The following is a 16,919-nucleotide window of genomic DNA, read 5'->3' as shown; positions in this document are numbered from 1 at the left end:
TCCCACAAAGAATCGTCTCGGAAGGGTCAGGAAAGAAATAGATCGAGGGAAGCAACACGTAGCCAGTATATATCGTTGACCGAACATCAGACTATGGATGGCTAGTACCTACACCGGGCGAAGTTAGGAAGCAGAAGAAATAGCATAGTGGTAAGACATGAGATGTAAAGTCTTAGATATCGAAAGGGGACTCTTCGTGCTAGGCTTGCTGTTTAATCTATCCATGAATCACTGTCCCCCGACATGGCTTACAAGAGAGAGGTTTAGACTCAGTGATAATTGTTTGGGGCCCCAAGATGGAGAGCCTCCTAGTAGTGAAAGCACCTTCATTTATCCCTATAACATTATTTATTTACCTCTACCTCACAAGAATTGATGGCTATATTGGGTTGTTTGATTTCATCTGCCCTTCTCGAATAGTGTTGTTATTATCGAATGCCCAATTCACATAGTACTATGGCTTTCTTAAAATGTGTGTGAAGAATCATATATCAGTGAGTTTAGTTAAAATGTCCAGGTCCAGAGTTCTTTTATTAACCCGTTTTCATATGTAATATCGAATTTGATGAATTGCATTTGTATTAATATAATTAATCACTTTTAGAAATCCCTTTCTCAGATGCTAGGTACACAAGTAGGGAAAGGGGAATAGTTTTTAATTCACGTCCTACTTGGTAATGTTTAAGGAGGTATAAAAGATTGACGATAAAATAGATTACTTGAGTACTGGTTCGAGTCTTTGAGTTCATCAAAGGTCACTTTGGTTGCTCATGTCACTTTGACATACATTGAGTCACTAGTTTAGCAGATTCTTCAAATGCTTGCAGAAAGGGCTGTTTCTGTCTTTTTCATCTAACTGCCTAAAGTAATGATATAAGAGAAAGAATGTCTGTTCAGGGATCATCATGTTACGATTCATTTTGTTCTTTCTTTTTTCTTTTTCATCGTATCATTTAAATAACAAAGGAAGGTTAGAACTACTTTTTCAACAATTAGACTTTAGTATGTTGCAGTCGGATCATATCACCATTTTTGTCAATATTTTATCCTCTCGAATGTTTCTTTTAACATATCAGTAATCTGTTCCGTAATCTTGAATTGCCTGATGTTTGCAATTATTGAAAAAGCAATAACTCATAATAGAATCCTAATTAGTTACATATAGACTCTTGATAAAGTTTTTTTCCTACCGTTTCAATTTGCTACTTTTAATATCAAGTTCAATTTATTTAACTATCTGCTGTACATTGTATTTCATATTGTACCCAAAGATGAGTTATGTCCTCTTCAAATACCATCCTATAAATAATTTATATAAAAATCATGCTTTATTTACTCTACCTTGGAATGTATAAGCACTTTACATTAATATGTAACAGATCTATGACTTATTGCATAATTTCTAGTGCGCCGGTTTCACACGTCATGTTCTTACGAGAATTTACAATCAAATGGTTAGAATCTATATGATACTGTCATATCTTTTTGTGTAAGCTGTGCTTTATGATCATCTTAGACGATTTTTCTCTTTTATCTCCTTCCCAACTATGGGCTTTTCCAGTTGGCTTATTTTGAGGATTTATCCCAGAACTCTTGTGAAGTTGATTGTTTTGGATTGAAGAAAGCATAAAAAAAGGTATTTATTATTCTAACTTTGTAAAAATCACAGTCAGCTATAAAAGCCGAACGCAATGTAACTGAAATGTTGAATACAATGATTTATATTGATTATAATTTGTTACATTGTAGTAAAAGTATAATGATAGTAACAATATTTTTCGATTCAGATATTTTTATACATCGATCTGTGCTGCTCAATTCAGTCCTAACAATATGTAAGATGGGGCATAATTTTCCAGCAGTCAAGTGTGTTTGTTAGAATTTAAGCAGGTTTCCTAAGTACAGCATTTTAAAAAGCATTTTTATCATCAACACTCGACTTTCACAACTTGCTGTGTGATCTAGTCTAAAAATCCGTGTTGTTATCAGGTGCAGCTGACGTTTTCGCCCTTCATTTCCAGGCATCGTCCATCCCACGTTGTGATTTCTGTGCGGCTCCCCGTGAAATATACTGGCTTAGAACCTTTCAAGCTTAACTTCAATAGTGTGCACTTTTTCACCAGTTAGTGTATGTCTTTCCGGAAAGAGAGGCGTCTCTCTATTTCGAAATGGCCGGTGTAATCAATTCTAAAGCAGGCTCTTTCCAACGAGTTAAGATTTACCTTTTACCTACCCGTACCTTTCAAAAACAAGGATTGTGAATTTTCTCTATAACCCAAATCTGACGTCACATCGGTTTGCTCCTATACTAACCGTTTCATAAATGCTCATAATCCGCACTCAGTCCCAGTCCCGATGATTCGCTAGATGATCAATATCTTGTGACTTTTAGACGTTACCGTTACCCCTCCTAGAATATCCATTATTTCCAGCTGGTTGTATGTGTTTTTTGGTTGTAATTCAGCTATTAACATTTTATTTAGAGCAAATCAAGTTAAATGAAAACTGTTTTGTGAGAAAACAGAAAATTTTTAGAAGATGTTTAATTCGAGACAGCCCTTATCACCAACATTCAACTGCCTCTGCCCCTAAGAACTAATGCTGACCGCACTCTCCAATGTACCAACCAACTTTCTGTTTACCAGTCTGCCAGGTATCACATACCGTGTCTTGCTTTAGTGTCATTTCAGAACTGAAACACTCGTCCTAACATACTTTAGATAGGTCCAAGGACTGTAGTGATCTCTACACCAGATATTAATAACGATTATGCTGGTCGATCATAATGATGAAATCGTTAATCACCCGATGCCGTCCTTCGCATGCAAACAGATGCATTAGACAGAAATGACAGTTAATAATCAAGTGATCATCCTACTTCCCTTCAAGTCGGAACGCTAGGGATCCATGAATTGAACCTATGTATCCATGTGTGACCAGACTTTATCAGTATTTCAATTTTAGCAGAGGAAAGTTCCACGTACTTCTACATCGACTTGAAAACAATCCCCTCCGATCTAGCCTGTCGAAGTACCTTTAGACTCGATCTCATATACCTAAATCTGAGGCATTATGAAAATAGTGTGCAACACTATTGTATGGGTAGAAACAACTTTCAAGCCAAGTGTGAATTTCATTTGGAGCAAATGTTTACATGCTTCAATTAATACTTTTATTACTTTGACTCATGTAAGCGCTTCACAACTTGCTCGGTTCTGGTTGCTCTGTCTCAACCTCCCTTGTTTGGAACATCTCTCAAGATCCTAATCCTATTGGCCTTGTCAAAGCCGATTTTGATCAACACCTCACGTTACCTGGTATGTCTATCAGAGATCGACTACCCCATATTCGTGATTGAGCTCTCCCGTGCCCAGTCTATGTCTTGCAAGATGAAGGCCCTGAGGCGATACTCACACATTTTTATGCTCTCACCTAAACAGACATCGCACGCAGTATCGCCCAAAAAAACTGTCCAGATTCTCTGTGAAATATAATATCCAACACGTGACGCAGTCTGACAATCAACCATGCTCTATTGACTCTTCCTTACTGATTTCACAAGACCGGTCAAACTGTACAATGCAGACAGATTTCAACTGAGGCCACACAACGAGTCCACCTGCACTCGGGCAAAGAAGCCCAAATTTACCTCACTATGATCCTCTGACCAAATTTTATTGGTTTTAGAGAGGTGCATCATTGATGAGGCTTGCAATACGTTTGCAAGCTCCACATCTGGACAAATGGAGCTCGGCCTTAGTAAGTCTCCTAATGAAGATACTACTTGGTCAAAAACAGTAAATAGCATGCTGTAAGTTCAATGATGCGGCAAATTTCTACAAATGCGTACTGTTGATCAATCAGATCCGAGGGCTAAGTAAATATTCCATAACAATTTCGATTGTATAGACAGAACGAGACAAGGAAAGTAGTTCCTTATTTGCGTTCCATAAGTCTTTGATATATGCATGAATTCCATAATGGAAGTTGGATCGTTATGTATCTAGTATTTCTTATATATTTGAGAATAGAATCATTAAGAATCTCCAAATTTCACCCTTCTTTCGTTCTTTATCAGGCTCCATCTTATAAATCTCTTGGATACGCCTTGAAGAAACGTAGCTACTGTATTCACTAGTCAATTGCTATGAATTATTCTTAGAATTACTATTTCTTGCTATTTACTGGCATGCTGTCCTAGTCTAGCAGGATCCTGATTGGCACCTACTTAACTGAATAAACGTTTTGGGCATGAGCTATTCTGGGGCATTATCCATTCTGATATGATGTAGCTGAATATAAGACCTTTATGATGCAGTAGGATTATGAGGTTTAGTTCAGTCAGTGATGAGCCCTTTCTAGAGTTGAGGTGACCAATTGGATGAGAAATGTTTTGTGATGTCAGCATTAACGTTTTTTTATTGTATGTGTTTATCTGCACTGGAAGCGTTCTATTTGCTGGTTGATGAAAGTTTCTCAGCCTGTTTCTTCTTTGATTGTCTGAAGTTTTTTTCTTCTGACTAGGATGGCGCTTAAGATTTGCATATAGTATTGCCAGAGAGGTGGGAATGTTTGCTCTCAGTTTTTTGTATTTTTGCCATTTCCTATATCTATTTGTGTATTTATCCTCTTCCGTATGAGACGTTGTCAGTTTGTCGACTCCTAGCAGCAGGTATTGTGGCATAATGGATGGCATAATATTAAATGGTCGTTCACGTGTATGACCTGTATAAGATGTGTGGCTATTGTTAAGCTGTGATGACTTGTTTGGTTAGTATGTGGCGAGTTGCATTAGTTGTGTGCGATTGGTACTACGAGACGTTATCTTATGGTGCGGTGAGCATTAGGATATATTCAGTTGGAGGATTGTGTGGCAGACTTTCCACCCGCCTGTGAAGTGTGGATCATTGTAGGATGGGTGTAGAGCCCCTGATGATTGCGTTGCAGCGCTTTTAGATAGGGACTGTATCTAGGGCAGTGACCTGTGGTTTTCTTTGTTTGTCTTGCAGTAGGCTCAGACTTCGAGGTACAGTCTCGTTTTGATCGTTCTTTCTTGGGTTTTGTGTAGTTTTGAGATGCTTTGTGAGATTTATGTTAGATTGATCTGAGTCCTCTGTCTCGGAGGTTAAGTTGCTGGTTTACCCAGTTTGTGTAAATGATCGTTATTGCCCGGTTGGCGACGTGGAGGCTATTGAGTAGGCAATAGCCGGTCTGGTAGTTCTCGTATTAGGGTGGTTAATGTCCTCATTATTCGCCCCTGGTGTCTAGAAAATGTAATCGTGCAGATTTGTCCGCTAGTTTTTTCACAGATCGTTTGCGTGGCGCTGATTAATCATGCGCGTGGAATTATTCCTCAGCTCTCTTGCCTGGTCGATGATGACAGATTCTCAGTAGATAGGTAAGGGGTGAGTTAGCGAGTATGAAGAAGCGTCTATTCAGGATCGGCTAAAAATTGGATATTTGACATGGGTGCCCCATAGTGTGCCAGGTGCCACTGATCTGGAGATATATATTGTCATCAAATTTGAAATAGTTGTGTGTGAGGATAAAGGCACAGAGCTCAGCCATCAGTTGTGCTGTGGCATGATCAGGGATACTGTTCCTGACAGTTTGTATTCCATCTATGTATGGGATGTTTGTGTAGAGAGCCTCTACATCCATGGTGGCTAGGATGGCATTTTCTGGAAGGTCACCAATGCATTGCAGTTTCCTCAGGAAATCAGTGGTGTCACGGAGATAGCTGGGAGTGCTAGTGGCATAGGGTCTGTAACAGCAGGCGAGTCTTAAGTCTTAATACAATGACCACAAGGCATAAGGCCTGTGGATCTGGAGTTTTGCTTGGATAAAAATTTTATTATCCCACTGATTTTTACTTTAAGTGCTTTTGAAAATTTTACCCTTGATCTTTAATTATAGGTACACACTTACTAACTTATCACCACGGATCCTCCTTCCAAAACTGTTGTGAAAATGTTTTTAGTATGGCCACAGTAATATCATCTACTTCTCAGAATCAATTCTCCCATCCTACCTGACTGTATGAGGTGCTCTTTCAAAATCTGAGTTTAAGAAACTCATTAATTAATAAAATTAGGACTGGCTAACTGTTGTTGATATTAAAATAAACCTAACAGTCTAAAACACTAAGACTTAAACTGCTAGCAAAACATCTTATTTCACAGTTGTTTGATACAAGTTTAAAGCATACCTGTTTGACATCCCGAACAAGGTGAAAGAGTGTTGGGTTAGTTGGGCCTTGTTTCTTTACACATACAAAGAAAAGAAAAAACAGAATTTTGGACACTTAAATTATAAGTGATCTTAAATACGCATGACTGACATGAGAACATGGAAGCAAAAGCAAAAACTTGATATTTGCATATTGACCTTAACGAAAGACGTTCTCTCTTTAAACCGTGAGCAACCATCAGATACAAATATTCCACCATCTAGCAATTCTATGTGCTAAGCATTTCCCCTTTGTTTCTGGTTTTCTTTTCTGATCTTGTAACCCTGAGATCAGACGTGAGAGAGAGAGAGAGAGTGTGCGTGTGTGTTATCAGGTCAATGTACTGTAGCTCGTCTCACACAAACAGAATGGAACACCACATTAAATTTTATGTATCATACCACAGAAATCAATTCCATTCTTGTTTACAGAATTTAATAATGAAAACAACTGAGGAAAGAATTTTTACTTTGATAAAATAGTCTTCATTTTCTAAACAGCCGTGTAGCGTTGCTGTTAAAACATTTGCCATGCTCCATCCCAGAAGCGGCTGTACGTCAGCAGTGTATGAAATCATCTCTATACAATTCACTTAAAAGTGTGAAATGCTATATATTAAATATTTAAACACTTAAAAAAATATTAATCGTTAACCATTTATTTACATATGGCAATAGTATATTGCCTTTATATAGTATCTTTTACTTTGAGAGTGCTTTCTAAAGATAAATATTGTACAAATTTTACAGATGAGGAAACTGAGGACAGACAGACTAACTGATCTGTCCAAAAAATAAAACAAAATTATTTACAGAATGGGGTGCAGAACCTGGTTTCCTAGTTACTAATCCTTTGCTTTAATCAGTCACTAGACCACACCTCTCACTTACAGAAAAAGATTATTTTTGCACTTTCTAAAACAAAATTCAAATTATTTTATACCCTCTAATTTTCCTTGAAAGATCCAAAAGTAACTGTCATATAGTTACCATACTGTTTGTAAAAACACTCTGAAGATGTAGAACACATTAACTGCTAAAAAGCATAAAACATTGTTTATATGTTGCACCTACTGTTCTGTATGATCTCCTAGTAAAGTAGTTAAAAATATGGAATAAATCAGGGGTTCTCAAACTGGGGGTTGGGACCCCTCAGGGGATCGCAAGGTTATTACATGAGGGGTCGTGAGCTGTCAACCTCCACCCCAAACTCCAAACTTAAAAAAAGTGTGTTTAATTTACTAGGGGGTTGCACTCAGAGGCTTGCTGTGTGAAAGGGGTCACCAGTAAAAAAGTATGAGACCCAATGGAATAAACGCCCATGAAAACAACGTTTCTAGGTAATCTTTAAAAATAAGTACGTATACAAACAAGGAATTTTCTACCAGCTATTTTTACAATTTTTTCTAAATTATGACAAGTTTACAGCTGTGACTTTATAAACTGAATACAGTATATAACATTATCTACAATTGTCATTAACTTACTGTGTTGTAAAGCTCTTCCAGCCTGGGAATTGTAAGGAACTTGTGCATGCTTACTCCATTTTCAATAAGAAGTTTCACAAATGCAACTCGATCCATCACAAGGGCATCTAACATAGCCTGTTCCAGCGATCCAACCTGAAGGGGGGGGGAGGGCAGGAGAAGGTGGTAAACTAATTACTTATTCAAAGACTATTACTGAGATAAATGTACCTCTACTTATCAAGCAGAACTAAATTAAAAACACAGCCTCATTTATATACAGCAATAAAGTAAGCAAGGAAATAGTGAGAGTGTATTTAACTACTTTTAGCAAGTTGCTTCGAAAACAAGGTCAGAACTGCCATTAGTTCCAACAATGTCCCTGTGCTTTCACTGCAAAGTACTGTAAAGTTATTTTATTAATGGAAAAAGGAAAACCAAAATCTGAACCTTAGTACCCAAGCCAATTTACAAGCCACAGACAATACAAGAAAAGAAAGACGCTGCTGTTTAATACCCAATGTATGTTTCTTCCAACTGACAGCAACAAGAATCTGTTCCACTGGCTTCTTTTTAAAGAGCTTTATAAGATCATGTAATATGAAAGCAGAAGAAGCCAGTGAGTTGCGATATCTTTAGATGTTATAGCTCCTGATAAATAAGAGAGTTAAGTTTTAATCTTTTGTACTGAATTTTTTTCCCTGTTACTTGGAATATTTAGAAAATAAAAAAATAAATCCAATTATTTTAGATAAGTAAAAAAACGAAGTAGCTTACATAGCAGGTAAATGTCCAGAAATTGCTCTCCTAAACATGTCAGTATTCTACTATTTCTACACAATCAAAAAGTTCATTCTTTGCAATAATTTAGCTTCTGTCCTGTAAAATACCACTATGTTTAATCTAGAATATTTACATACCAGCCACTGTTGTCCATAAACAAAAACATGATTTTTGGCAATATCAACTCGGTCCCATGCCAGTGTAAGGACAAGTTGGTCAAATGCAGAAGCATTTGTACCTAAACCAAAACAAACAAACAAACAATGTTCATTTATACTTTAAGTTGCTCATAAAATGAATCCTTATTTCACAAGTTTTCAAATTTTAAAGGTGGGATATTACACATTAAGACACCCTAAACTATTTGAAACAAATATTTTTACCCCAAAGAAAACACACAAATATAGAATATATTTTTTATTATTTAACACAATATATCCATGTCATAAGTAAGTAGCTGTAACAAAACAATTACTCAGTTTGGAAAAAAATTAGACAAAAAATACATTAATATCACTGTACTATATAAACTGTTACATTTTCCCTCATATCACTAATGTGCCATTTTGGGGTTATTAAATGCCCTTAAATTTAAAACCTCACCTTTCAGCAGTGCTGTAAGTATTGCAACATCAATATCTTGATGTTCATCTGACCCAATATGGAATACGGTAATCTGTTTTATTTAAAAAACAAAACAAAACAGCATAATACTGAAATAAGTATTCAATTTCACTTTTAAAAACAGTATCTCCTCTATATTTTGTAGCACAAGGGATAAGCCTTTCACCATAAAGAACATAAAAAGCTAAAAATCAGTTTGAGTTTATGAGAACTTTGTTAGTTCATGTGTTTAAATACTGACACAAGATTGGGATTAGAGTCTGGGATGCTACTACTTGCCCTGATTCAGAAAAATACTTAAATATGTACTTAAACCCATCTTATTCAGTAAAGCAGTTAAGCAGTTTTCAAAACACTGCCCCATAAGCAAAATGCCTAAATCCCATTGACTTCAATAGGACTTTATGTTTGTGCTTAAAATTAAGAATGTGCTCAATTATCCTGCTGATTAGGGAATACTTCCCTGAATCATGGTCACTAAGACTAAACATTTTACCATAATACTGACCAAATAACATAATCAGCTGTAGTCACAGTAAGCAGAATCACTTGACCAAAGGTAAGAAAAATGAACAAGAAAATTGGAGTTTGATTTTTATTTGGGACCATTCTATCTTCCCTAGTTGTTCAGATTCCATCCCATAAAGATAAACCCTGATTGATACAATCTGAGAAGAATCTCAAATTAGATCTTACATGTGCACATGCTTGAAATAAAAAGCTTCCTTTGCTGAAATCTACTTACAAGTTCTTTTTTTTTCATGCATTCCAACAACGTCTGAAACAGATGAACTGCCTCACTCTGACCGAAGTTAAATGTTTTTTTGATGGTTGAAATGATTTCAGGTTCTGCTCCATCAGGAATATTTCTAAGATTACAGAAACAACCAAAAGCCCATATTGTTATACATGAACTGTAAGCAAGTCAATAAATATATTTCAAATGGTCTAAAACATTCCTATCCAAAAACTCTGGGTACAGATAGGAGCTTTATCAATATAATTATAACAAATGTCCAAAACTAAAGTAAGTCCCCCTTCTTCCTAAGGGCCATACAAACTAGGACTTTCCCCACAATTTCCAAAACCAGCTAAGCACCTCCACCACCCAATAACCCTCAGTAAAATCTTAAGAGAACAGCTAGGCTGCGTAGCATGAACGAATGATAAAATCTGAGCTTTGGTGGATCAACAGGACCAAAGTGAACTCAAAAATCGAACTCCCTCTCTCTGAGTATGTCCTGCCTCCTATCTTCTTCACAATTAAAACTAGCAGGCTCTTAGCTTTAGCACCTCAGCTCATCTCTACTGCCTCAGAATCACAATAGGAAAGGTGGTCTCTGAGAAAGTATTAAATATGCAGGGTCCTATTTACGTATACCTGAAAACTAACTGGAAGCCAGTGAGGCTCATGGAACACAAATGCACTGTGTTTCCTATATGGAACATCATTCACAAGTAGGCAGCCACATCCCACACCATCAGAATAGTTTTAAGGTGATATTTGTTTTCAAAACAAACAGTTTATACAGAATCATTTCCTCTCTCTCTTCAGTCAAGCTCTTACTATACATACAGCTCGTTAAATGAAACGGTCTGACAGCTAAAATACTTTCAAGTGGTATTTTCAGGTAGCTTGGTAACATAGGGGCACTACATTAGTCTTGTGTCTGAGAATTCTGGGTCAGTTCTGATTTCAGTCACAAGCAAAAATGAGTTTGGGGACTTCATCCTACCGTCTCCTTGGAAGCATTACAAAAGCACCACACAATTTACAAAATCGGGCATGACTAGTAGTCTCTGCTCAGAAGGAATCCAGAAACAAAACAGCATGGCAGCTCAGAATTGAGGTTTACTGGTACAGCTGGTATGGGAAGTTTGGACAGAATGCATGATTGAAGTTATTGCCTGTAATGTCTGACTTTCATGAACACGAGGCTCCTACACAAGTTTGTTAATGGAAAGTGCTCTCAAACAAGTCTAGCATTATTAGTCAAAGTGTTAATCATATGTAGGCTTACCCTCCCTCTTCTGTTTGCTTATGAACATATGCCAGTATGTCTGCTGCTCTCCCAGTTCCCTCACATATTACTACTGGCACAGGAGGACTTTCTTGAAGGTATTCCAAAACTGTGAGGATAACATTGGGACCACCTTCAAATATCAGTGCTACCACAGGGACACCCTGGCCAATTCCTACAAAAAGGTAAAAAACATCAAATAAGTTTTGAAGCCAAAATTAATCTTCCTTTTAAAAAAAATTTCATGTTCTTTGATCTAAGCATTACCAATATGCTGTGATGTAAGCTTTTCCAAGTTTACTTCAGGTCAACAAGTAACATGAAAAAGTTACTACATCTCCCATAAAATTGGTTTGCTACAGCAGTTGAGATCATTATGATATTTGTATGTGAATATACAAACAACAAATTACACAGTGTATGAACACATCATATTAATGCCCACAGTCTTGCCTCACAGTACATTACACCATGTGTTAAAACAATAAGATAAGAAGATGAACCATAATCCTTTTCTGCATCACAAAAGCACATTGCATATTTTGTAACAAGCTAATTTTTAAAAGATTAGTAACACGAATACAGGCACTATGTTTTTAATAAAGTACGGACTCTTTTGTCATTATATTATATATAAGGAATATGGCATGATGTAAAAACTGTCTAGAATTCTTCAGAGAGGGAAAAATGTCAAAAACCAGAACAACATTTTCAAGGCCTTCAAGTACGTTCTTATCAGTAATGGTTCCATCATCAATGGTGCAGATCAGTCTTCATGTGACTAAGGATTATGAGTAGGGCTGCAAGTCTGTCACGGAAGTCACAGATGACATGACTTTCCGAGACCTCCATAACTTCTGCACCTAAGATTTAGTCAGGAGTATTTATAGTACAAGTCATGGATAGGTCAGGGGCCATGAATTTTTGTTTACTGCCCATAACCTGTCCATGACTTTTACTAAAAATACCCATAACTGAATCTTAGCCTTAATTATTAGGCACTAACTATAGAAATATTCTTAAAGGACAGAGACATTATGTTAATCTAATACAGGAGAGTGCAGATCAGTGCAAAATGCCTGGGCTTCCTTCCCTCAAATGGCAGTGACCCTTAATTCAAATTTTCCAGTCATCCCCTACCATGAAACAAGTGATCAGCTTCAAAGGAGATGGCTAATCTGATCAGTGAGGGCTGCCAGTACTTGTGGGGCAAGACATACGACCTAGTCACTCCAAAACCTAAAGTGATACATCCTGGCTTGATCTAGTGATGCTACACTGTCAATTCTAGAACTGGCTGGTAGCTAGTGCCAGCCCCAGAGGGCCATGAAAGAAGCCTCCTAGCTGCAGCAGGGTCAGTAAGAATCCATAAGCAGTGCCCAGGGTTCAAGGCAGCAGCTGAACCGATGTCCGGAAAGGCCAAGACATGGATTTCGCATGGGCAACTGGGTTTCTGGAAAGTGGCTTAAATTCAGGACTTGATTTTACACACACACACACACACACACACACACACACACACACATACACACACACACATGTTGCACCGGTTTAACTCAGATCAGTTTAAAAAACAGTTTTGTTAAACTGGTGCCTTTTCCTGTATGGGGACATAGTTTAAAACTGGTTATATAAGTTTTGCTTGCACCTTTAAGTTTCCTTCGAGAGGGATCTTGTGTCCACTTTGGTTCAGTTAGATCAATTTATCAGACACAGTAATGGCTGTGAAGTAGGATACATTTTTAGGAAAAGTTAAAGAGGGGAGCTTAGCCTCAGGTATTTCATTATACATGGAACTGGCGGCAGCACCACCTATTGGGGACTTATAATGGAAATTGTTGGGCAACCTTTTTTGCAGTTGCTTATACCTTTGCCGAACGTCGACTGTTTGGGCTAAAATGTTCTATGCCAGGTGTCCACCTCAGAATGATGATTGGGGTGGTGGGAAGAGAAGAGGGTATTTCAGCCCAAAGAGTTCAGACATTTCTAACAGCCTTTTCTTTAAAACGCTTTAACGTCTCCATGCTTTGGAAGCAGACTTGAATTTTTGCACGGATGGGCTGTGTGTGTGACGGTGTGTTTCTAATTTTCCGGATGCATGATTTGAGATTCTGCAGTCTGATTTGCAGAGGCAGGGCACTCACAACTACAAGTGAAATCAGTGGGGATTGTGTTATGTATTCCAAAAAATCAGGTCCTAAATGCCTCAAACCAGACAACAAAAATTAGCAGTTTGTTACAGATTTGGAAATATTTTAATTTATGAATATTGTATGTTGACATAGCTATTGGGATGTTTACTATACGAATAAAGTAGAACCTCAGAGTTATGAACATCAGAGTTTCGAACTGACCAGTCAACCACACACCTCATTTGGAACCAGAAGCACACAAATCAGGCAGCAGCAGAGAAAAAGCAAAAGCAAATGCAGAACTGTACTGTGTTAAAGGTAAACTACTAAAAATAAAGGGAAAGCAGCATTTTTTTCTGCATAGTTAAATGTCAAAGCTGTATTAAGTCAATATTCAGTTGTAAACTTTTGAAATAAAGTTTTGTTCAGAGTTATGACCATTTCAGAGTTATGAACAATCTCCATTCCCAAGGTATTTGTAACTGAGGTTCTACTTTATGTTGGTTTAAGTTTAAAGTGGAGCGGTCAGGAAAAAACCCGCAGGAACGAGACATTACAGTAGTAAGCCAACCTGGATTCTGACATTTCGTAACTTATGAGAGCTTCACTTCACAACCTTAACAAATGTGGGGTTTTTTTTAAACCATAGTTTGTATGCATGTAATATTTTTTAATAGAACAGAACAACATTAGTCATTGCCAGGACATTATGATTGCTTACTTGCATGGATCCGCTGCAAATTGATAGTTTTTTCCAGTTCTCTTCGCAAGTTAACTTCTGCTCCATACTTTCCAACTGTTCCATCATCCACCAGTATGAAATGGGAATGGAGATTATTTAGGACATTTAGTTTACTTAGAGGGTTTAACAGAGTTTGATATGGAGCAACAACCTAAAAAATAACATACAAAAGGCATTATTTGCCAAGTGCCAGACTGATCACCACAATTTTAGCTATTTGGTTTGGTTAAAAGTAAAATGGACACCACTGAAAGCCAGCAGACCTAAAATGATACCTGCCAGCACGCATGTCTTCACCCAGCAGCTCTGCCTACAGGCTGCATTCTTGCAGGAAAGTGGATTACTGTACAACACAATAATTCTTCTCTAAAGTGCTATAGAGAGGACACCTCTAGCAAATTAAAACCCTGACTACAGAAAAGAACAAAACAGACAGCAAAAAGTACATGCCAGAATCCATGAAGACATCTACCAAGCTCTCTGTGTTATAGCTGCAGACAAATTGAAATATCATTTTTAGAATTGAGTCTCAAGATGTAGGAGGACAATTTTAAAAAGTAGTTTACACATTGTCTGACTTTCCACTTAGGGTTACAATAGTGCAGGATGATTATGCAGTTACGAAGGGGGAGAAAGAACTTTCATTCTGCATAACTCATTCTCCATCCTGCCAAAACTCTACTCAGGGAACGGAGGGGGTGGAGAGCTCTAATTAGGGAGTGGCTCCCTCTCTGAATCCTGAGCTGCATGGCCCTGGTCCAAGCTAGAGCTGCAAGGAACTAGTTTATGCCAGGGAGAGGATCAGGCAAAAGGGTGCTCTGCTTTGCTGTGTCCATTCCCCACCTTGCTCCCCGAATCCTGTACCAAGTGTGAGGTGGGCAGCTAGTAAGAGAAGCAGAAGAGCCACCTCTGCCAGTAGAGAGTTGCCCCACATGGATAGGGCTGGCCATTTCCCACTGCTTTAAGTCCACTTTGTTCCCTAATTAAAAGAATGGAGAGTCCAACCCTAGATCCCTAGGTACTTGAAAAAACCCCCAAAGAGTTTAGGAAGACACGTTTCATTTACTTTCTATGGGACTTGTGCTCTTATCTCTCTTTGCTACTTTTGAAGATCTCCCCACTATGGTATTGTCAGGTTTTGTAGCTTTTTGGAAACTTTTCCATGGACTTATAATTTCTTATGCTTGTTCTCAGATTACAGAGTAAGTTTTCTGGAAATTCTGTGGCTACTCTAACCTGCTCTTTGGGGCCATACAAGTGTACAACAGTCTACTCTACTGAATTAGGATTTTGTAATTTCTTACAGCAGTACTCCTCTGTAAATCACAACAGATGTCCCTATATCTCCCAGAGCAAAGACAGAAGTATCTCAGTATCATAAAAGGCAGTGAGACCGCAAACCTGAGCAGATTATGAAAAACACAAATATAAAAGATCATGCAGTTAAAAGTTATTTCAACTGGATAAGCCCATTCTTACATCTCTTCCAACAAGGTCATTTCTGTTTTCAATCACTCCCCATGGAGCTATCCCAATAGTGCAAATCTTTCGAGATGATCTGGAAGCATGTTCTCTCAGGGCATCACCAACATGTTTTGCAACACCTGTTCATACACAAGAAAACATTCTGTATATTGAAACTACATCCTATTAGCATTAACCTCCCCAATTACTGTGAAGATTAGAGAACTCCTTTAGTTGACAGCATAAAGCAAGACCTACTGTGCACAAAACATACATTAACAGTAACAGAGTAATGAGAATTTCTGGAAACTTTACAACATACATGCCAGCCAGTCTTCTACATTGACAAGTCGCACTATAATACTGCATATTTTGAAGCAACATACACTTTTCGCACAATGTACATGTTCTACATTATTACATAATAATATCACAAGATTTAAGTTCATATGCTCAAGATAAAATTCATAAACATTCATTTGTTTAACTGTAAGGTCAGTCAAACTTCAGACAGTATTTTAGAGATACAAATGTTTTGTTCCTCTGACTAGACAATAATTTTGGAATCTGCTTACCTTTATTTAAGAACTAGAATGTGGGTAAACTATGCACGAGTCTGTACTGTTATTTGAAGATTTATATTATATAAAATTTATACTTGATTTATTTACCTGTGTTCACTCCTCCAGTTATAATCCAGGCACCTGTTGTTACTGCAGCTTTAATAAGACCTTTGCCAAGCAATTGTTTGATGCGTGGATGAAGTTCAAATTTCTGCATCCCCCCATGTACAGAGATAACAAGTCTGGGCAGCTCCATTTGCCATTCTTTAAGAAGAAGTTGTAGAATGGCTTCAGGCTTAGTGTCATATGATAATCGCACATACTAAGACCAAAAAAAAAAGTTGTGAGGGTTAGTAAGTTCCTATAATAAACCATTACATAATTGATAAGGAAGATCCATGAGAAGAAATACTACTGAATACTGAAAAATATGCATCTGTCATACTTTATGAACAATGGATTATAAGACCTGGTACAAGTATTTTCAGGTTCTCAAAAAATTCAAGTAGACAATGGCAATAAGATTTTGAAGCACCTACGAAAGCTGCAGGTAGGTTACATGTAGGTCCATCACAATAACACTGTGTTCTGCAAAACTTTTGTGACAATTTCATGAGCATTTCTAAATTTGCAGATATCAATGAAAATCTAGAATATTGCCAAAATATGACTAGTTCAATTGCTGAGGCTGAATGTATTTTCTGTCTGTATATCCCATATAAAAAGATATTCCAACTGTGGAAAAAAAATACAACTATTTTCTTCCCCCTCACCTCCTGCCCCATTACGCCCACCTCCTCCAGAGAGGAGGTGGGGGTAATGGAGTTAAGAATGATGCTACGTCCCTAACATAGGCCATACAGGGAAGAGGGGGCAAATGGGCAGAAGTGAAACCT

General features: G+C 37.5%; 1 protein-coding gene across 7 annotated transcripts in view; it reads right to left on the bottom strand.

The window, feature by feature from the left end:
- TRPM7 (transient receptor potential cation channel subfamily M member 7) overlaps positions 1-16,919 on the bottom strand; it is a 146,286-nt gene that overhangs the window by 58,617 nt on the left and 70,750 nt on the right. For all 7 annotated transcript variants that reach the window (XR_012656560.1, XR_012656561.1, XM_075069662.1 and 4 more), the window contains 9 exons: positions 16,132-16,345; positions 15,476-15,600; positions 13,976-14,147; positions 11,123-11,297; positions 9,847-9,970; positions 9,081-9,153; positions 8,615-8,715; positions 7,716-7,850; positions 6,209-6,262 (listed from right to left, as the gene is read on the bottom strand). Coding sequence is in view for 5 of the 7 variants with exons in the window: in XM_075069662.1 (XP_074925763.1) it covers positions 6,209-6,262; positions 7,716-7,850; positions 8,615-8,715; positions 9,081-9,153; positions 9,847-9,970; positions 11,123-11,297; positions 13,976-14,147; positions 15,476-15,600; positions 16,132-16,345 (1,173 nt within the window). In the remaining 2 variants the exon portion in view is untranslated. The remainder of the gene's footprint in view (positions 1-6,208; positions 6,263-7,715; positions 7,851-8,614; positions 8,716-9,080; positions 9,154-9,846; positions 9,971-11,122; positions 11,298-13,975; positions 14,148-15,475; positions 15,601-16,131; positions 16,346-16,919) is intronic.

The sequence above is a fragment of the Chelonoidis abingdonii genome, chromosome 9 (genome assembly GCF_003597395.2).
Source record: "Chelonoidis abingdonii isolate Lonesome George chromosome 9, CheloAbing_2.0, whole genome shotgun sequence".
NCBI lineage: Eukaryota > Metazoa > Chordata > Testudines > Testudinidae > Chelonoidis > Chelonoidis abingdonii.
This window is presented reverse-complemented; position numbering and strand designations above follow the sequence as displayed.